At 40.4% G+C, this 19,592-nt stretch overlaps 3 protein-coding genes across 12 annotated transcripts in view; 2 read left to right on the top strand and 1 right to left on the bottom strand.

Moving 5' to 3' along the window:
* Positions 1 to 11,520, top strand: part of Dna2 (DNA replication helicase/nuclease 2) — a 41,136-nt gene extending 29,616 nt beyond the window's left edge. Inside the window, exons 15-21 of the mRNA XM_005325970.5 lie at positions 3,448 to 3,641; positions 4,464 to 4,553; positions 4,643 to 4,847; positions 6,386 to 6,475; positions 6,890 to 7,072; positions 8,889 to 9,035; positions 10,039 to 11,520. Coding sequence (XP_005326027.3) covers positions 3,448 to 3,641; positions 4,464 to 4,553; positions 4,643 to 4,847; positions 6,386 to 6,475; positions 6,890 to 7,072; positions 8,889 to 9,035; positions 10,039 to 10,107 — 978 coding nt within the window. The 3' untranslated portion in view covers positions 10,108 to 11,520. The remainder of the gene's footprint in view (positions 1 to 3,447; positions 3,642 to 4,463; positions 4,554 to 4,642; positions 4,848 to 6,385; positions 6,476 to 6,889; positions 7,073 to 8,888; positions 9,036 to 10,038) is intronic.
* Positions 8,859 to 18,251, bottom strand: LOC120885346 (uncharacterized). Of its 2 annotated transcripts, none has more exons than XM_078041309.1 (3): positions 17,224 to 18,251; positions 9,125 to 9,240; positions 8,859 to 9,017 (listed from the first exon to the last, which is right to left on the bottom strand). In XM_078041309.1, exon 1 carries the CDS (start codon positions 18,051 to 18,053, stop codon positions 17,334 to 17,336), a length of 720 nt encoding a protein of 239 aa, XP_077897435.1. In that variant the 5' UTR covers positions 18,054 to 18,251; the 3' UTR covers positions 8,859 to 9,017; positions 9,125 to 9,240; positions 17,224 to 17,333. The 2 variants fall into 2 exon arrangements, with proteins under 2 accessions (XP_077897435.1, XP_077897434.1); XM_078041308.1 differs by having other exon boundaries at positions 11,426 to 18,251.
* Positions 17,564 to 19,592, top strand: part of Rufy2 (RUN and FYVE domain containing 2) — a 42,325-nt gene continuing 40,296 nt past the window's right edge. For 2 of the 9 annotated variants that reach the window (XM_005325971.5, XM_078041275.1), the window contains exon 1: positions 17,814 to 18,116. In XM_005325971.5, coding sequence (XP_005326028.1) covers positions 18,014 to 18,116 — 103 coding nt within the window. In that variant the 5' untranslated portion in view covers positions 17,814 to 18,013. Of the gene's footprint in view, positions 17,698 to 17,811; positions 18,117 to 19,592 lie in introns of those variants that run through there. The other 7 variants (XM_078041271.1, XM_021726787.3, XM_078041281.1 and 4 more) reach the window with 6 other exon arrangements.

Raw genomic sequence — 19,592 nt, forward strand, 5'->3', positions numbered from 1 at the left:
GAACTAAATAATTTTTATAAAGCCCAGTATATAAATGTATTCCTTCTATGGATTGTGTTTTTGGTACTGAATCTAAGAACTCTTAGTCTAATCTAGAGGTGAGGGCAGTATCCTAATTTTTTCCTAAGTTTTATCTTTAACATTTAAGTCTGTGGCCATTTTGAGTTTAATTTGTGCTGTACGGTGTGAGATTTAGGTTGAAGTTAATTTTTTTGGCCTATGATTTTCCAGTTATTCCAGTACCACTTGTTAAATGACCACCATTCCTCCATTGAATTATTTTTGCACCTGTGGGCATTTTTATGTGATGAAAAAGTGCCCAACAAAATACTATCCCACTGAATTCAGCAGCGTACTTAGAGCATAATATACCATAACCGAGAAAGTTATATTCTCATAATGCAAGGATTGTTCTACATATGAAAATCAAGTTTAATACTCCATTTATTTGATTCCTTTTTTTGTGTGTGTGTTGATGGAGATTGGATACAAGGCATTGCTTATGCTAGTTAAATATTTTACTACTGAACCCCATTCCCATCCATTGGCTCTTTTTTTTTAATTTTAAAATTTATTCTAATTAGTTATACATCCATTTGCTGTTAACATGCCTGTATTATTGTTTTGAAGTGAGTCTTTTGTAGATAGGTAAGTCATGTTTTGCCAATCTCGCTTTCTCTCCCTTTCTTTTTTGGACCAGGAATTAAATCCAGGGGCACTTAACCACTGAGCCACACCCCCAGCCTTTTTATTTTTTCATTTTGAGACAGGATCTTGCTAAGTTAAGGGACTTGATAAATTGCTGGGACTGGCTTTAAACTCTCAATCCTCCATTCTGCCAGTTATCTCTCACTCTTTTTTTTTTTAGGATACTTTTTTTTAAAATATATATTTATTTTTTAGGTGTAGATGGACACAGCACAATGCCTTTTATTTTTTATGTGGTGCTGAGGATCGAACCTGGATCCCGCCCATGCTAGGCGAGCGCTCTACCGTTGAGCCACAATCCCAGCCCCTTAAGATACATTTTAAAAAATATATTTTTCAGTTGTTGATAGACCTTTATTTATTTATTTATTTATTTATTTATATGTGGTGCTGAGAATCGAACCCAGTGCCTTATGCACGCTAGGCGAGCGCGCTACCACTTGAGCCACATCCCCAGCCCATCTCTAGACCTTTTTAAAATTTTTATTTGGAGGCAGGGTCTCACTAAGTTGCTACCGCCAATTAAATTGCTGAGGCTGGCTTGATTTCAGGCTTCCACCACTGTGCCCTGCCCCATTTTCATTTTGATGTAGCTGTAGTTTGTTTTCCCCCCAGTCCTGGGGATTGAGTCTAGGGCTTTTTGTATGCTAGGCAAATGCTCTAACACTGAGCCCAGTCCTCCCTAGGCCACTTTTAAACTCACCAAAAAAACAAACCAGTAACCTTTCAGACTTATTTATTTATTTATGTTTTAATCTTTGTTTTATGGGTTTTTTCCTGTAGTACTAGCGTTGAACCCAGGGCTTTGCACATGTAAGGCAAGTGCTCTACTACTAAGCTACATCCCTAGCCCTGATCTATAGTTTTTTTTTTTTTTTTTTGTACTGGGGATTAAACAACTCAGGGGCACTTGACCACTGAGCCACATCCCCAGCACTATTTTGTATTTTGTTTAGAGACAGGGTCTCACTGAGTTGCTTAGTGCCTTGCTTTTGCTGAGGCTGGCTTTGCACTTGTGATCCTCCTGCCTCAGCCTCCCAAGCCGCTGGGATTACAGGAGTGCACCACCAAGCCCGTCTTGATCTATAGTATTTTGGGGAGTATCTCTTTGAATAACTTCCAGTGATTTTTTTCAAGGCATTATATTATATTATATAACATCATAATCTAGTGTCATTTTGCCAGTTCAGATGAAGTTGGAGACCCTTTACTTCCCTCTTCTGCTTATAATGTAATTATCTTAATTTAATTTGAGAACTAGATCAGACAATTATAAGTTTTCTTTCAACAATTGAACATAAATTTGAAAAGCCTGTTGTTTTTATCTATAGTTTTGCTCCCTCTAGATGTTCCTGATTTTCTTTTTTATTATATCCTTTCTGTTTAGAGAACTAACTTTATCAATTCTTTTAGGATGATAGGTAAACTGGAAACCAATTCTCTTCATTTTCCTTCAGTGTGGAAAATTTGATTTCCACTTCAGTTTTCAGAATTTTCATTATAATATGTTTTGTAGTGGACATTTTTAAATTTTGTGGAGAATTCTCTCAGGTCAGTGATTCTGTAAATTAATTAATTCCTTCCTTGCTTGGATTTACCCCAAGGGCACTTCACCCCTGTGCTATTTTAAGAGAGGGTCTTAGTAGGTTTTTGAGTCTGTCTTTGAACTTGAGATCCTCTTGCCTCAGCTTCCTAAGCTGTTGAGATTACAAGCGAGCACCACTCTGCCTGGCTTCACTTACTGTATTTTAAGTTCTAAAATTTCCATTTGGTTCTTTTTATCGTCTGTTTCTTTGCTGAGTCTACCTATTTTTTTCATTTAGTTTGAGATTTTCCTCGTTCTAGTTTATAAAGAGTGCATTTTGATTGAAACTTGAGCATGTTGGCATTGTGTTACTGAAGAGATCTGTATGAGTTGGCTTGCTCTGTGCTGCTCTGGTAGGAGAGGAAGTTGTGCCACCTCATTACTTCAGTGGGAGTGGAAGTGCAGTCTCCCTGCCCACTCGTCCCCATCCCTCACCCCCCACCCCCCACCTCCCACCTCCATGGGAAGCCAAACTTCCCAGAACACTTTGGGGGTGAGTGGTCTTGGGATTTTGGCTTCCCATGTGCTCTCTATTGACATTGCGGAGAAGAATTATGGCCTGATCCCCTGCTTGGCCTCCAGTACCACCCAGTGGTTACTAGGGTGCCTTGTTACAGCATGGAGGGCTGCAGTCTAGGCTGCCTACTCAGCCTTTCTTGGCACTAGGGGGGCTGGGGCTATGGTTGTGGGGTTTTTTTCCCCCTCTGTTTGTTTCTTTTGTTTTTATTTTCAGTGCTGAGGATCAAACATAGGGCCTTACGCCCGTGAGGCAGGTGCCCTTTCACTGAGCTACATTTCTGGTCTAGGTTTTTAGAAGTACTTTGTGGGAAGAATAAGGAAACCTAGTGGACATTTTTAAAGAAATTTACTAACTTCTTGCCTCTTAAATGTTTCAGATTTGCATTTAGAAACACTAAGCCTGAGCATTATTCATAATGTCTGAAAATTTTTACTTGATTTTTTTTTATTTGTAGAAAAAAATTAAAAACCACTTTTACATACTATAAATGCTTCAGAATTAAATAATATTGGAGAATTCTTGCTACTAGGGGCCAAAAATTGGTTTTGATCTTTTAATTTCAAAAATGGGAAAAACCAAACTGTATTTCTTTCATATACTAAATGACTAATCTATTTTCTTCATTTGTTTTCAGCTTATAGTTGCAACAACATGCATGGGAATAAGCCATCCAATATTTTCCCGTAGAACCTTTGATTTTTGTATTGTGGATGAAGCATCTCAAATTAGCCAACCAGTTTGCCTGGGGCCACTTTTTTTTGCTCAGAGATTCGTGTTGGTGGGGGATCATCAGCAGCTTCCTCCCCTGGTGCTAAACCCAGAAGCAAGGTAGGCAGGTATTTAAGTTTTGTTGTATTTTGATGTAATAGAGTTAGGCTTTCTCTGGGTTGTCCAGGCTGGCCTCTTAACTTCTGGGCTCAACTTCCTCCGGCCTTGGCTTCCCAAGTACCTGAGGACTATAGGCTCACACTAGCATGCCTATCTTTAAATTCATTTATTTATTTACTTATTTATTTGTTGGTGTCTGGGTGCAGGGTGTGAACCCAGGGGCATTTAACCACTGAGCCACATCCCCAACCCTTTTTATTTTTATTTAGTGACAGGGTCTCGCTAAGTTGCTGAGGGCCTCACTGATTTGCTGAGGTTAGCCTTTGAACTTGTAGACCTCTTGCCTCAGCCTCCTGAGCTACTGGGGTTACAGATGTGCAACATCATGCCCAGCTTTAAATTTTAATTTTAAACTGAATTCTTTTTTTTTTTTTTTTTTTTTTTAATATTTGTTTTTTTGGTTGTAGTTGGACACACTACCTTTATTTCATTTATTTTTATGTGATGCTGAGGATCGAACCCAGGGCCTCGCACATGCTAGGTGAGCGCTCTACCACTGAGCCACAATCCCAGCCCCAAAACTGGATTCTTTTTTTTTTTTTTTAACATTTTAAAAAAATTTTTAATATTTATTTTTCAGTTTTCAGCGGACACAACATCTTTGTTTGTATGTGGTGCTGAGGATCGAACCCGGGCCGCACGCATGCCAGGCGAGCGCGCTACCGCTTGATCCACATCCCCAGCCCAAAAACTGGATTCTTTTTAAGGGACAATATTAATAATGATAAGCCTGAATTTGATTTATTTATTTATTTTTGACAGTGCTCTTGGCATGAGTGAAAGCTTATTCAAGAGGCTGGAGAAGAATCAAAATGCTGTTGTACAGTTAACAGTGCAGTACAGAATGAACAGGTATTTATAACAGTGTCAGCAATAAATGTTTTTTAATGTACACATTTTCATATACCAGAACTTAAGTTTGTGTTTTGCAATTCTCTTAGTAAAATTATGTCTCTAAGTAATAAGCTGACCTATGATGGAAAGCTGGAGTGTGGATCAGACAAAGTGGCCAATGCAGTGATAAACCTACCTCACTTTAAAGATGTAAAGCTGGAACTGGAATTCTATGCTGATTATTCTGATAATCCTTGGCTGATTGGAGTATTTGAGCCAAATAATCCTGTTTGTTTTCTTAATACAGAAAAGGTAAAAAATATTTTTTTCTTTTGGTTTTACTGCTTTTGTTCTGTTATTTAAATTTCTCAGTTTCTATTAGTATACGTTTCACTGGACCTTATCAGTAGAAAGGCAAAACTGATATGTACTTCTCCCACTTCAACACAAGAGTCTTTTCTTTCTATAGCCCAATATTTGGGGGAGGAGATTTATTTGGGGGGTTGATGTCAAAATTAATCATTTTGTGGGAGAGGATTGAACCCATAGGCACTTAACCAATAAAACACATCCCTAGCCCTTTTTATTTTGAGATAGGGTTTTGCCAAGTTGCTTAGGGCCTTACTAAGTTGCTAAGGCTGTCTTTGAACTTTTGATCCTCCTGCATCAGCTTCCTGAGCTGCTAGGATTACAGGTGTGTGCCGCCACACCTGGCTTGTTTTATTTATTCACTTATTTATTTATTTTTGCAATGTTGGTGATTGGAACCAGGTGCTGGGCAAGTGCTCTGCTGCTGAGCTATATGTCTACCTACCTTGTTTTATATAATGCTTCTCAACATTGAGTTGGAAGTTCAAATAAAAGTGTAGTGACCATTTATGTATATGCATACTCCTCTAAAATAATTGTCTTTTGGGCCAGGGTGTGGCTCAGTGATACAATACTATTTCAGCATGTGTGGGATCCTGGATTTAATCCCCAGCACCCCCAAAATAATACTTGTCTTGTTATTAAGTCAGATTGTTCCTAGCCAGCCTCAGCAACTTAATGAGGTTCTCAGCAACTTAGTGATACCCTGATTCAAAATAAAAAATGAAAAGAGTTGGGGATGTGCCTCCATGATTAAGTACCTCTTGATTCAATCCCCAGTACCAAAAATTTAAAAATAAAAAAATGAGATGGGGGCAGGGGCTGGGGCTCAGTGGTAGAGCACTTGGCTTGCACGTGTGAGGTACTGGGTTCTTTATTCAGCACCACATAAAAATAAATAAACAAAATAAAGGTATTATGTCCATCTGCAACTAAAATAATATTTTTTAAGAGATGAAAAAAATAATCAAGGTTGCATAGGGATAATGTAGGTAAATAATGTGGATGATGTAAAGTATTCCTTAGAGAGTTATATCAGGTTTGGCAAAGCCTAGCACCCTTATTTTTCCCATTATTTGTATATAAGGAGACAAGAAAATGTAAAAACTGATACTACAACCAGGTCTAAGTTTGAGTCTTGTGTCAGGATCTGTTGTGAGGCCCTGGGAAAATTACTTGTTAGTCTGCCTTTGATTCCTATAAAAGGTAGGGTAATAGAGTGAATTACGTGAAGCCCAGCGTAAGGTCAGCTTTCCTAGAGATTTTAGTCTGAACTGCACAGCATGTTTAAGTTGAGTTGCCCTCATGTTCCTTTTTAAAAGTGCTCATATTCATTTCTATTGATTTTTTTTTTTCACCTTCAACAATATTTCTCCTGTCTCCAAACCATAGCAGTGGAGCTTCTAAGCTACCTGCACACTTAAGTACTCTGAACTTTAGAGACTGTATTATAAGTGAACTACGTATTTTTTTTAACTTAGGTTCCAGCACCAGAACAAGTTGACAAAGGTGGTGTGAGCAACGTAACAGAAGCCAAACTCATAGTTTTTCTGACCTCAATGTTTATTAAGGTAATTTAGAATTTTTAAGGCTAATCAATATTAAGGAGCAGAGTAATGAACTACTATTAGGCTGTAGGAAATTTAAGATCTGGTTTTAATTCTTGTTAACATAGAAGGACTGAAGCCCCATTGTTTTTGCTTCATTTGGAGAAAATTAATTCAAGATGTGTTTTTTAATAAGAACATTTGGGTTTTCCATCTAGGATGGTTTTGTCACTCTAATCGTATCACTCTGTTGCTGTAATTAATGTGATTGGGCACTGGGAACTTTTACATGGGGACGGGTTTTCTGTGTGCTCTTCTTTTGTGGGGTAGCACTTTTTAGTGGCCCATAAGCCATTATCCATCATCCTTCATAAATCTCTCAAAATCGAAGGAATGAAAGTCGGGATTCTTCATTTAAAACTGTCCTTTTCTGTTTAGGCTGGATGTAATCCCTCTGATATTGGTATCATTGCACCATATAGACAGCAATTAAAGATCATCAATGATTTGTTGGAACATTCTTCTGTTAAGATGGTCGAAGTTAATACAGTAGATAAATACCAAGGAAGAGACAAAAGAATCATCCTAGTGTCTTTTGTTAGAAGTAATAAGGATGGAACCGTAAGTTGATTGTATTTGCCACTGACTCGTTCGAGAATCAGTCATAGTCTCTGTCTTCTCTCTCTTTCTGTCATTTTTTTCATTTGGGGTCCAGGGCCTTGTGTGTGCTAGGCAAGTCTTCTACCACTGAGCTATACCTCTAGCACTCTCTTTTTAAAATTGTGGTTAAAAATAAAAAAAGAAAAATGAAATTTACCATTTTAATCTTTTTTGGAGAGGAGCAATGCTGGGGATTAATTAAAGTCAGGCATGTTTTACCGATGAGCTGCATCCCCAGCCCTTTCTATTTGTTTTTTAAATTTTGAGACAGGGTTTCCATAAGTTGCTTAGGGCCTCACTCAGTTTGTGGTCTTGCTCAATTGCTGAGGCTACCCTTGAATTTGCAGTCCTCCTGACTGTAATCCCCTGGGGGTATACAACCACAGTGCCCAAGTTCCCTTTTCATTTTATATTTTAAAACAAGATCTTGCTACTTTGCCCAAGCTGGCCTTAAAGTTGTGACCTTCCTGCCTCTGTCTCTTGAGTAGCTGGGACCACAGGTTTATGCCACTGTTCTGGCTCCATTTTAACCATTTTTAGGTACACAATTCAGTAGACTTAAGTATATTCATGTTGTTGTTCAAGAGATTCTAGAACTTTTACATTTTGCAGATCTAAAATTCTGTACTCATGAAAAACTCTCCATTATGTCCCACTTCAGTCCTATAACCACCATTCTGCTCTCTGTCTCTGACTTTGACTTTTCCAGGTATAAATGAAATCAAACAGTATTTGTCTTTTTGTGATTAGCTTATTTCTCTTGTGTTCATCCATGTTGTAGCATATGTCAGTATTTTTTTTCTTTTTTAAGTGTTCCCTTGTCTATACATACCATGTTTTATTTATCCGTGGATGGACATTTGGGTTGCTTTCACCTCTCGGATATTGTGTTTGAGGTTTTGTGGGGTTTTTTTGTTGTGGTGGTTGTTTGTTTGTTTGGGGCATTGGGCATTGAACCAGTGGCACTTGACTATCAAGCTATCCTCGCCTTTTGTTTTTTATTTTGAGACAGGATCTCACTAGGTTGTTCAGGCTGGCCTAGAACTTACAATGGTCTTGTCTCCGCCTCCCAAGTTTCTGGGAGTGCCACCACACATGGCTAGGTATTTTAAACACAGAGCCTTCCTTATACACTTTGACATTAAAGATAATTACAGATTTTATTTTATTTTGTTTTTGTTTGCATTTTTACCCCTTTATTTTTCTTGACTACTATGGTCTTTAAAATATGTATAAAATCTCCTTCCTCCTCTACTGCTCATCTACTCAGTTCTTATATTAGAGATACTCACATCTTTTTAGTTATTTTTGCAGTCTTCTAGATAATATTCCAGACTTTGCTTTTTTGACTTAAAATATGTTAGAAATCTTTCCATGTGAGTACACAAAGGAGGGGTTTAATTTATTTATTTGTTTGTTTATTTATTTATTTTCAGTTTCATAGTTGCCAGTGTATAGACATGTTGTATTTACTCCTCTATTTTCACAATTTTAATTACTATTATAAACATTGCTACAGTGAATGGAGATAGCTTTAGTCCTTTTTGTTACTTGTAATTAATAATTAAAAAATGTGCCTAGGATATCACACATAAAATATTTGAGGTTGGCAAGTTTTTCTAGCTGCCTAGAATTGTAATTGTGTTGATAAATCTTTTTTATAATTCATGTTTTAAAAGTAGAGAAATACTTCACGATAAGACAAGTTCTGTGTCAAAACAAACTCAAACATACAGTGTAAGAAAACTCAAAGAATCTAAAATTATTTATTTTACAGCTTGGTGAACTCTTGAAAGATTGGCGACGTCTCAATGTTGCTATCACCAGAGCCAAACATAAACTGATTCTCCTGGGCTGCGTGTCCTCACTGAAGCGCTATCCTCCTTTGGAGAAGTTATTTTGTTATCTAAACACAGAAAAATTAATATCCTTTTTATTACGTATATGGTCACACTCAATTGTGCTACTATGAGTACTTTATGTCCTTATATAAATTAAGATTCAGAGTCTTACGTTATCCATGGGCATATTTCAAAGATCTGATTCAGCAAAGGAAAGAGAACAATTTTCAGGAAGTCATGTAAGCCAGTAGTGAAGTAATGAGTTGATGGAGAAGATTAGTTTCTGAACTGAGGAAGAGAAAAAAGGAATGTGATCCATTGTCCTACAAATCGCAGGTACAGGAAAATGGGTTATCCCTCTGGTTCTGCAGCTCTAAATTTATAACTTTGTTTTCAAACCAAGGTAAAATATTACATTAAAAAACTGAGCCAGGTGTGGTGGCACACAGCTGTAATCCTGGCAACTAGGGAGGCTAAGACAGGAGGATTGCAAGTTAAGGCCAGACTCAGCAACTTAGCAAGGCCCTTGTCTTAAAACAAGAAATAAAAAGGGCTGGGATGTGGTTCAGTGGTTAATCCCTAGTACCAAAAAGAAAAAAAGGGCCAAGGGAGGGTAGAGGGCTGGGGTTGTAGCTCAGTTGCCACTCAGAGTACTTGCCTCGGAAGCGTGAGGCCCTGGGTTCAATCTTCAGCATTGCTTAGTACCTCGCTGTTGCTGAGGCTGGCTTTGAACCCACCACCCTCCTGCCTCAGCCTCCAAACCACTGGGATTACAGGCATGTGCCACTATGCCCAGCACATTCCATTATTTTTTACTTTATGGATATTATTTGTTCCTGACGATTGAACTTGGGCTTCATGCATGTTAGGCAATGACTCTACCATTGACTACATCCCTTGACTTATATTACAGTCTTAGATTAAAATATATAAATCTTATTGCCTCAGTGTATAAGTATCCATAGAATACCATAAGATCTTGACATTTCTTTGTAGTAAACCAAATCACAAAATGTGAAATAATGTCATGAATGTTTTTGTGCAATTTCATACTGTGTTTAGTGTATCTTCCTTAATTTGTCCTACATCATTGATCTCCCGTCAAGAGAACATGAAAGTCTCTGTAACATTTTGGATGATTTTCAAAGAGGATAAAATGCTGTTTTCCTTGCTTTTTGATATCTGGACAGTGTCTCTTGGCTCGTGTCTAAGATTCATAATTTAGCTTTGCTCTAAAGGCCGTGTTTGGTTAAACTGTGAAAATGACTTTTAATCTTTTAACATACAATTCTATTGCCATACAAAATTCAACACTACCTTTTTTCCAGTACAGATGTGCTCCAAACTTTGGAAAGTCTAAATTTATAAGTATGATAAATTCATTTTGTATGACCTAGATAAAGAGTTTGAGGCCGGGCGCGGTGGTGCAACTTGGGAAATTGGGAAGCGGCTCAGTGGTCAAGTGCCCCAGAGTTCAATCCCTGGTACCCGACCCCCCCAAAAAAAAAATTGACAAGATTTTTTTTACCAACTTTAAAGATGGATTAAATTTTGGATCTAAGCTTTACATTTTTAAGTTTAAAATTTCAAAACTAATTTGATTTATAGATTCAGTCATAAGAATTATATCTGCAAGTTGGGCACAGTGATGCATGCCTATAACCCCAGCAACTTGGAAGGCTGAGGCAGGAGAATCCCAAGTTCAAGGCCAGCCTGGGCAGCTTATCAAGACCCTATCTCAAAATAAAAAAGGCTGGGGGTGTGGCTCAGTGGTATAGTCCCCTGGGGTTCAATCTCCCCATCCTCAGTATCACACTCACAAAAAAAAGGTATAGTCCCTATTTTCAATTATTCTGTTTGTTTACCTCTTTGTTTGGGGACATTATTAAATTTTCCCTTTTTGTATAAAGATACCTCAGAGTGATTAATTGTATATATGATGACAGAGTTTAGCCTTAGGGTTTCCATCTTCTGGAAGAAAAATCTTTCTATTGAGTGTTTTTGTTTAACATTAATTTAACATTCGTTAAATATTTTTAAAATTATTGCTTCTACCTTTGAAATTCTTATTTAATAAATTGTTTTTTACTGATGGACTTTACTGTGTCATACATTATTAATATTGACAAATCTAGAAACCAAGTGAAAGGGTAAAGTTTCTAAGCTGGAAGGCTTGAATTAAAATGTAAAAGATTAGGTATTATTGAGTTCCTCTGTTACACCCAGATTCCTGAGATAGTTAAGACAACACCCTACTAGCCATTTAGCCTAGGGCCCTGTGCAGTTTGTCACAGGGCGGGGAGCCAATCCCCCGTGTGTACCCCGCTTAGGAATGACCAATCACCCCTGCCAATGAATTTGCCAATCACGTCTCAGAGTTGTTGTTCAATTTCCCCGCGCCTCATGATGATTTGTTCTGATGTATGCAAAGCCCACCGCCCTCTCCAAAAAGTGTATTTAAGCTCTGCTTGACCTTTGCTCTGGGCTCTGGGCTGCTCTCCCTTCTTGAGTGAGCACAGAGTCCCAGCGTGCTGGAATGGATCCCCAATAAATCCTCTTTTGCCAATTGCATGGAGTAAGTCTCTTGTGTGGTCTCTCCCTCCGACGATTCGCCAGACCTTTACACAAGGAGAGTTAGGATTATAGAGAGATTCCTGAAGGATGCACAGAGTGGACCTGATCGTAGACAATCATTGATCTGACAGAAGACTGCAGAGGACGCCGTTACGGATCATGAAAATATAAGTCAGGAAGGAATCTAAGATGATTTCAATTCCTGGGAGTGAAATGCATCAGAAAGTTCTTTGGTTTAGTCAAGTGGTTGCTTGTTTGTATGACCTGAGAAGTAAAGCTTCAAGAGGAGCCTGGGGAAGAGTTCCATGTCTCCTTTCATTTTGGGATCTCTCTTGGTCTCCAGATCTCACCATTTAGGGGCTGGAGTTTTGGCTCAGCGTAGAACGCTTGCCTGGCATATGTAAGACACTGGGTTTGATCTTTAGCACCACATAAGAAATAAAAGAAAGGTATTGTGTCCATCTACAACTAAAAAAAAATTTTTTTAAAGGTGCTATGAATTGGAGGCGGGGCATAAATTTGAGGTTCAGATCAAATCGTCAAAGAACTAACAGTGCCTGTGCCCCACAGTGTGACTCCATGCTCAGGGCCCAGAATAGGTGGCTACCAGTCACCAGTAACAGTAGTGTCATTGGTTCCTCACTTTGTGCATTTCTAGGTCAAAAGCACTATTAATCTAATCTTTCCTTATTGTTGGGTTAAACATGAACCAGTTTCTGGGAAAACTTGCAGTGAGATAAGTTCTCTAAAGGAATGTGGTAATGAGGGAAATGGGGAGGGGGAACTGGCCATTCCTCTTATCTCCAGTCCTTGGGAGAGAATCTGAAGAGAGTCACCTTGGTTGTAAAGTAATGTGCTCATAAAACACCTCAAGAAAGCCTCCTGTGCACTATGCACGCAGCCTGTCATTTACTCCTGCCTGTAGGCACAGTGAGGCCCTCCATTGCATCCTGGCCCACTGCTGCGGCGGAGTAGGTCAGTATTACAATGTCTTTTCCTCTGTTACCATTTATGCAATTCTATGCAGTACCAAAGACTTTAAGATTCCACCTTCTCCAAGGGTGCTTTTCTGATTTTTTTCCCTTCCAAACATAATTATCCCCCTTTCTACTGTAATAGTATATATGTGTTGCTTTATGATGTCTATATTTTAAAAATCAGCAGTATTAATAGTAGCATGCTTTAAAATTTACCAACATTTCTCATAGTTATTCTCTCAGTTGAATTAAGCCCTGTGAAGTATCTAGCATAGATATTCTGGTTTAATTAATGACCTTGGCCAAGTCATTGCCAGATCCATATGTTCCAATTAATAATTCAGCAATATTCACAGCCATTGTGTGTTCCCCATTCAGTGTTTATATATTTTCCCAGGTGCTATGCAAATGTTTAGAAGCATTACAATTGTCATTGTAAGAAAATCAAATCTTGGGCCAGATCGGGATACAACTGAAAGCTCTGTGGTGTGATGTGACAAGCTGGTCCACCTGAATTTAGTGGACTGATTTGGTCATTAAAAAGACCGCTTTTGCTGGACATGGTGGTGCCCACTGTAATCCCAATGGCTCAGGAGGATTGTGAGGCCCTAAGATTGGCAGCCATCATGAAGTCCAACAACAACAAGTGCTGGAGAGGATGCGGGGAAAAGGGTACACTTGGGGCTGGGGATGTGGCTCAAGCGGTAGCGCGCTCGCCTGGCATGTGTGCGGCCCGGGTTCGATCCTCAGCACCACATACCAACAAAGATGTTGTGTCCGCCGAGAACTAAAAAAAAATAAATATTAAAAAAAATTCTCTCTCTCTATATCTCTCTCTCTCCTCTCTCACTCTCTTTAAAAAAAAAAAAAAGAAAAGGGTACACTTGTTCATGGTTGGTGGGACTGCAAATTGGTGCAGCCAATTTGGAAAGCAGTATGGAGATTTCTTGGAAAGCTGGGAATGGAACCACCATTTGACCCAGCTATTCCCCTTCTGGGTCTATTCCCTAAAGACCTAATAAGAGCATGCTATAGGGACACTGCTACATCGATGTTCATAGCAGCACAATTCACGATAGCAAGATTGTGGAACCAACCTAGATGCCCTTCAATAGATGAATGGATTAAAAAAATGTGGCATTTATACACAATGGAGTATTACTCTGCATTAAAAAATGACAAAATCATAGAATTTGGAGGGAAATGGATGGCATTAGAGCAGATTATGCTAAGTGAAGCTAGTCAATCTTTAAAAAACAAATGCCAAATGACTCCTTTGATATAAGGGGCGTATAACCAAGGACAGGGTAGGGACGAAGAGCTGGAGAAGAAGATTAACATTAAACAGGGATGAGAGGTGGGAGGGAAAGGGAGCCAGAAGGGAAAATGCATGGAAAGGGAAGGTGATCCTCAGGGATATACAAAATTACATATAAGAGGAAAGGAGGGGTAAGACAAGATAATACAAGTGGAAGAAATGATTTACAGTAGAGGGGGTAGAGAGAGAAAAGAGGAAGGGAGGGGAGGGGAGAGGAGGGGGGATAGTAGAGAATAGGATAGACAGCAGAATACATCAGTCACTAGAAGGGCAAGATGTCAATCAATGGAAGGGTAACTGATGTGATACAGCAATCTGTATACGGGGTAAAATTGGGAGTTCATAACCCACTTGAATCAAACTGTGAAATATGATATATTAAGAACTATGTAATGTTTTGAATGACCAACAATAAAAAAATAAAAAAATTCGAAAAAAAATTTTTTTTTAATATTTATTTTTTAGTTTTTCAGCGGACACAACATCTTTGTTTGTATGTGGTGCTGAGTATCGAACCCAGGCCGCACGCATGCCAGGCGAGCGTGCTACCACTTGAGCCACTGAACTTTTTTTTAACATTTATTTTTTTTAGTTATAGTTGGACACAATACCTTTGTTTTATTATTTTTATGTGGTGCTAAGGATTGAACCCAGTGCCTCCCACATGCTAGGTGAGCGCTCTACCACTGAGCCACAACCTCAGTCCCTCAGCCCTGAACTTTTTTTTTTTTTTTAATATTTATGTAGTTCTAGATGAACACATAGTATCTTTATTTATTTATTTTTTATGTGGTGCTGAGGATTGAACCTGGTACCTCACCCATTCGAGACAAGCACTTTACCACTGAGCTACAGCCCCAGCCCTGCACTTTTAATTGCCAGATAACAGTAGACCAATTTAGACTTTTCATGAATTTTAAACTCTATGAAACACTATCAAATGTTCATTTTGAAATTATGAAAATGGTGACTATTTTTGTGCTGGTAAAAATTCTGGTTCTGTGACACTGGGCAAATTATTTACCCTTTCTGAAGTTAGTTTCTTCATCTGTAAATTGGGTGTAATTCCTTCTGGTAGGGTGATTTCGAAAGCCAAATGAGATTTCAGCCTAAAAACTGACCTGCTCAAATATGTTCATTGATGGATAAAGGAGATCAACATGAAATGAAAACGGTACAGTTGACTGTACATAAGGACCTATCTCACATTATTCACAAAAATCAATTCTGGATGCCATAACAGACCTAAATATGAAAAGCAAAGCTATTCTCTCAAGATTTTCATGAAGCTGGGGTAGTGAGGATTTCTTAAACAAGATACTAAATCATAAACCATAAATGTAACTATAAGAAAATTAAAGCCTGGTACAATGGTGCACATCTGTATTTCCAGTGGCTAGGGAAACTGTAGCAGGAGGATGGCAAGTTCAAAGCCAGCATCAGCAACTTGGCGGGGCCCTAAACAACTCATCAAGTCCCTGTCTCTAAATGAAATACAATAAAAGGCTGGGGATGTGGCTCAGTGGAGTGTCCCTGAGTTCAACCCCATTACCCCCCCCAAAAAAAAAAGAAAAGAAAAAATGGCAACAAAGAAAGAAAATTGGAATGTATACTTATCAAAGGTCATCATAAAGAGAAAAATCAGGCAAAAAAACCCCTCATACTGGCAACATATAACTGACATCAGAGTAGTATGTAGCATGTTAGGAAAATCATACAAGCCAATAAAGAAAAGACAATACAAGAATGGGCTAAAGACCTGAACAGTTTCTTGGCAAACTTGGATCTCCAAGTAAGTAGTAAATGTGGGCAAAAGTGCTCAATGTTATTAGTAATAATGATAAATACAAAATAAACTCACCATACAACTGCATATTCACAAGACTGGAAAACAATTTGACAATTCCAAGCACTTGAATGGACATTAAGCAACTGAAAACATTAAGTGCTGATAGGAGTGCAGATTGTGGAAAAGTTTTAAAAACACTTTGAATTTATCTGGTCAGTTTAAAGAAAGGTATACCCGCATTTCCAGGAATTCCAGTTAATCATATGCCCTTGAGACTTTTAGTACATGCACTGAAGGATGGATGTGCACCTTGAAAACAGTCCAAAGTGGAAACTCCTTGTGGACTTGGATGAATCTCAAGAACATGGTGATGTGCAAAAGAAAAAAGCAACAAAATTACTCAGTATTATGCCAGTTGGAAGCGACATTGTTTAGGAGTACATACTTAGGTGATGGTGTTATACATGAAAGCAAGAAAATTTTTCTCATAAAGGTCAGATGGTATTTAACTCTGGGGGATGAGTGAGACTACTGTTTAGGGGGATTTTCCTGGGAGGGTGACTCTGTTCTATGCTTGATGTGGTGATGATTACTTTATAGTGATTCCTTAAACCATATATGTAGTGTATATATATGGTTTCTGTGTGTGTGTGTGTGTGTGTGTGTGTGTGTGTGTATGTATAGTGTGTATACATACATACATTATATATATATATTAGTGTTTATGTATGGTTTAAAGAATCACTATAAAAGATATCTATCTATATACTATACGTTTTAAGGAACCAGTACATATTTTTTATACATTTTATCCATCTATGATTATCTCACAATAAAGAAAATTTAAAACCACAAGAAGCAGAACAGAACTTTATAGTAGCCAAATTGATAGAGAATTTCAATTTCACAAGATACCAGGTCTTTCAAGTTCAGTTATAATCTGAACTGCTAAAGATCTGACTAGGTAATAGATTACTTTTGCTGGGTGCGGGGGTGCATGCCTGTAATCCCAGCGACTGAGGAGGCTGAGGCAGGAGGTTCTCAAGTTCAAGGCTCAAAGCCAGCTCCAGCAGTTTAGCAAGACCCTAAACAATTTAGCAAGATCCTGCCTCACAATAATAATTATAATAATGGCTTAGGGGCTAAAAACTCAAAACAAAAATACATTAACTTAAAAATAATTACTTCTACTTTTCCTGAATTGACTTGACTTAAATCTAGTGTCTGTCATCTGGGCATTGTTTTATTTTTAAACATATTTCTTTATTTAGTGGCACGGGAGATTGAACCCAGGAACGCTTTACGACTGCACTACCTCCGCAGTCCTTTTTATTTTCTATTTTGAGTCAGGATCTTGCTCTGTTGCCCAGGCTGGCCTCGAATTCGCAATCCTCCTGCCCTGGCCTCCCCAGTCGCTGGGATCACAGGCGAGCGCCGCGGTGCCTAGCGATGTTCCCATTTTTCCGCTCCCCGAAGGAGAAAACACTAGTTTTCCCTCACACCTCTCCTTGATCAACGGGACCGTTGCTCGTGACACCTTATAAACCTGTGTATTTCCTGATTTAACGACGTGACTTGGAGCTGCCTGCCTAACTTCAAGGGCTTCTACCTACTGGGAACTGCGTCCTGTTTTCTGCCTTCCCTGGTCCGGGGTGAGTTTGACAAGGCGAGAGGCGGGCGGTCTGGGCCAGCCCGTGGCCACGGAAACGTCTGCACGTGCCTCTTATCCCCTGTTCAAACCCGGGATTTGGGCTCTGGCGAGGCGCCGGGGAGAGAAGCCCCGCCGAGGTCCGGCGCCGGCTCCCACTCCCGAGCTCTGGTCCAGCTCCCTTCCTTCTCTTCCGGGTCGAGTGGACACCGGGGCTGAGCGGGGCGGGCTTTCTCCCGTGCGGGCTGCGGGCTCCGTCGTCCCCCGCCGGAGCCCGGGCGCCGCTTCCCTCGGGGGCCGCCCGGGCGTCCTCCCGCCGCCGGGGGCGCTGTGGGCCGCAGCGGGCCCGTTGCAGATGCGGTGGCGGCCGCCGAGCGGCTGCAGGGAGCTAGTGGCCGGGCCCAGGGAGCCCCCGCCCGAGACCGCGCCGCCGCCATGGGTAAGGGGAGCGGGCCGACAGCTGACGCCGCCCTCGGTCGCGGGCTGCAGGCTGCGGCCGGGCGGGGAGGCCTGCGCGGGGGCTGCGGGAGCCGTGGAGTCGGATCTGGGGCCGGAACCTGGGGTGGGCGGGGGCAGCCTAGATTCGGGGGCTCGGGGTCGCCATGGCAACGCGCGGCCCCACCTTGTTCTTTCCCGCCCCCGCCTGGATTCTGGGGTCTGGTGGCCGAGGACTGGAGGTCTGACGGCTTCCAGGGAGCGAGGAGCAGGCGGGCTGGGTTTCGCTCCGGAGTCGGGGTCACAATCTGGGAAGAGCGATGACTTTTCAGATTTGGGGGTGGCGGAGGGAAGACGCATCTCAGGTTTTGGCCTGGGCGCCCCACGCCGAGAGAGGGGGAGCGATGCCGTGCAAGACCCTGGGTGAGCCCTCCGCGGGGGTCTTGGGGGGCTGCCGGAGGCGGCCTTGGGCTGGGGTAGGAGGAGAGGCAGGGAACGGGCTCCAGGCCTCGGCTAGGTGCGCAGAGGGGCCCATTGCCTGGTCTCTCGGTGCATCTGCAGCCTCACCGAGTCACGGAGTCCTGCTAGGGCGTGGCCGCAGCGTAAAGGTCCTCCGCCTGGCAGTCTCTGGTACTTAGCACCAACCTGCGCCCAGCAGCTGCGGTCACCCTTTGTATGGTTGTCATATCCCGCGCTACGGGTTTTGATGGGCACTATAAAATGAGAATCGTCACAGATTATGACACATCAGGTGGTTTCACTGGGGAGCCCTACCACCATGCAGATTTGAAGAAATAATGGTGCACACGTATTCCATTAAGTCGGCCTGGTCATAACACTTGGGTTTGGGTTTTAAATTCTTAAGAATTCAATGTCATGCTTCATGATAGCTAGCTGAAGTCAGATCTAGAATACTAAATTATGCAGAACTCTGAATTTTTGTTCAGTGAAGGAAAAATGGGCACTTTGACTACTTGGGCTTGTACATTAGTCAGATATTATAATTAAGTGTTATACGAAGTGCTTTGTTCCCCCTTTGTGCTAAAGGGGACTGAACTCAGGGTCGCTCTACTATTGAGCTATATTCCCAGCCTTTTCTATTTTTTTTTTTTATGTTGAAATAGAGTCCTGCTAAGTTGCCAAGGCTGATCTCAGATTTGCAGGTCTTGCCCTTCAGAGTCGCTAGGATTATAGGCATGCACCACAAAGTGTTTCATTTTTCTGCACCTCAGCTTTGTCATCTCTGTTTTCTGAAAATATTCCTGCCAGTCACAAGTGATGAGAGTATGGGGAAGCATCTGTATTTCTTTTTTTTTTTTTTTTTTAGAGATTTTTAATATTTATTTTTTAGTTCTCGGCGGACACAACATCTTTGTTGGTATGTGGTGCTGAGAATCGAACCCGGGCCGCACGCATGCCAGGCGAGCGCGCTACCGCTTGAGCCACATCCCCAGCCCCGCATCTGTATTTCTTAAAGAATAAAATTTGTGAGAGAGAAGATATATATATTTGGGAGTTGAAAATGTCATTTAAAAATCTGGACTTTAAAATATGTCTTGGCATTCAAACTCAAACACAGACATCATCAGCTATATGGAAGGACAGGGAACTGTGGTTCATGCAATACAAAACTACAATTGGAATGGAAAAACAAGATAGAAAGAAAGTTGAAGTGACTGAAAGAATTGAGCAGCTTCCGCTTCTGCGTTTTTGTCGGTGTTACTGTTTTAACTGCTGTGTTTGTTATGAGAGATAGTAGTATCTTAGAGCTTTACCTTTTATTTTATTATAGGTTTATTCTGAATATTTTTTGCTTGGAATTTATCCTTAAGAGCATATCTGTTATCTACCATTTGCATGAGACCCTTAAATGTGTCACCTATGTCCCCAACCTATCTC

Source organism: Ictidomys tridecemlineatus, chromosome 1 (assembly GCF_052094955.1).
Source record: "Ictidomys tridecemlineatus isolate mIctTri1 chromosome 1, mIctTri1.hap1, whole genome shotgun sequence".
In the NCBI taxonomy this organism is placed as follows: domain Eukaryota; kingdom Metazoa; phylum Chordata; class Mammalia; order Rodentia; family Sciuridae; genus Ictidomys; species Ictidomys tridecemlineatus.